The 807-nt window shown below is 47.2% G+C and overlaps 1 protein-coding gene across 1 annotated transcript; it reads right to left on the minus strand.

Annotated features, from left to right (window-relative positions):
- Positions 1-88: 88 nt before the first annotated feature.
- LOC127751523 (uncharacterized) lies at positions 89-789 on the minus strand. The gene is made up of 2 exons (XM_052275200.1): positions 592-789; positions 89-295 (listed from the first exon to the last, which is right to left on the minus strand). The coding sequence occupies exons 1-2, from the start codon at positions 727-729 to the stop codon at positions 89-91; spliced, it is 345 nt and encodes a 114-aa protein (XP_052131160.1). The 5' UTR covers positions 730-789.
- Between the last annotated feature and the right edge of the window lie 18 nt (positions 790-807).

Genomic DNA, 807 nt, shown 5'->3' on the forward strand with positions numbered 1-807 from the left:
ATCTGCATCCGGTTAAGATGTGCATAAAAACGCGACTTTCTATGGACAATAAAAGTCCTGACAGATTTAGTGTGTACTGGTGTAGTTATCAAGCAGTACTCACTCTGATGTAGTGCCACACGCATCCGAGCACCTTGATGCCTGGGTAGGCGTCCCGCCACCCATCCCTCTCGGTCTGCTCCCAGTCTGTGATAACTGCCTCACAGACCAGGCCCATTTCACGGAACTTGTTGAAAACTGCGGCGTAGCTTCTTCTGGTTTTCGCCTTCATGATGGCCATGCCGATAGTGTAAGTCTAGAACACCAAAAGCAGAAGTTACGATCGAGTACACAGGAAACAGGCGAAAAATCAGACTACACTCTAAATGTAAAGGGACAATTTTGTCCGTAGATTTGGAACCGATTTGTGCACATCCAGAAAGGATGCAATTTTGTTCCTAAAACTAGACAAATTGTGTGAGACTTTACACAATTTTGTCCATTTAAGGAACAAATTTGCATCCTTTCTAGATGTGCACGAATCGGTTCCAAATCTGTGGACAAAATTGTCCCTTTACATTTAGAGTGTAGGTCAAGTCAAGTGTTCCTTACCGAGCCAAAGGCGAAGAAAGCCAGAATCATGACCTGGAGGGAACCGAGAAGGCGGGGGGTGACCCGGAATGTGGGGTCGGAGGCGACGGTGTCATGTTCGTGCACGCAGTTGATCATTCTAGGAGACGTGAAGATCATGCTCTCCTCACCGTCGTCTCCGACTATTCCCTGATAGAAGTCGTCGTCCCCGTGTAAAGTTCGACCTGTAAGCACACA

Source organism: Frankliniella occidentalis, unplaced genomic scaffold, assembly GCF_000697945.3.
Source record: "Frankliniella occidentalis isolate FOCC.00 unplaced genomic scaffold, Focc_3.1 Scaffold541, whole genome shotgun sequence".
NCBI classification, from domain to species: Eukaryota; Metazoa; Arthropoda; class Insecta; order Thysanoptera; family Thripidae; genus Frankliniella; species Frankliniella occidentalis.

What these genes read in the sequence shown, in the direction of transcription:
- LOC127751523 (XM_052275200.1), bottom strand. Translation starts at nt 729, where the DNA reads ATGATCTTCACGTCTCCTAGAATGATCAACTGCGTGCACGAACATGAC. An exon ending in CTTTCTTCGCCTTTGGCTCG is followed by an intron (nt 296 to 591) that starts GTAAGGAACACT and finishes TTGGTGTTCTAG; the next exon opens with ACTTACACTATCGGCATGGC.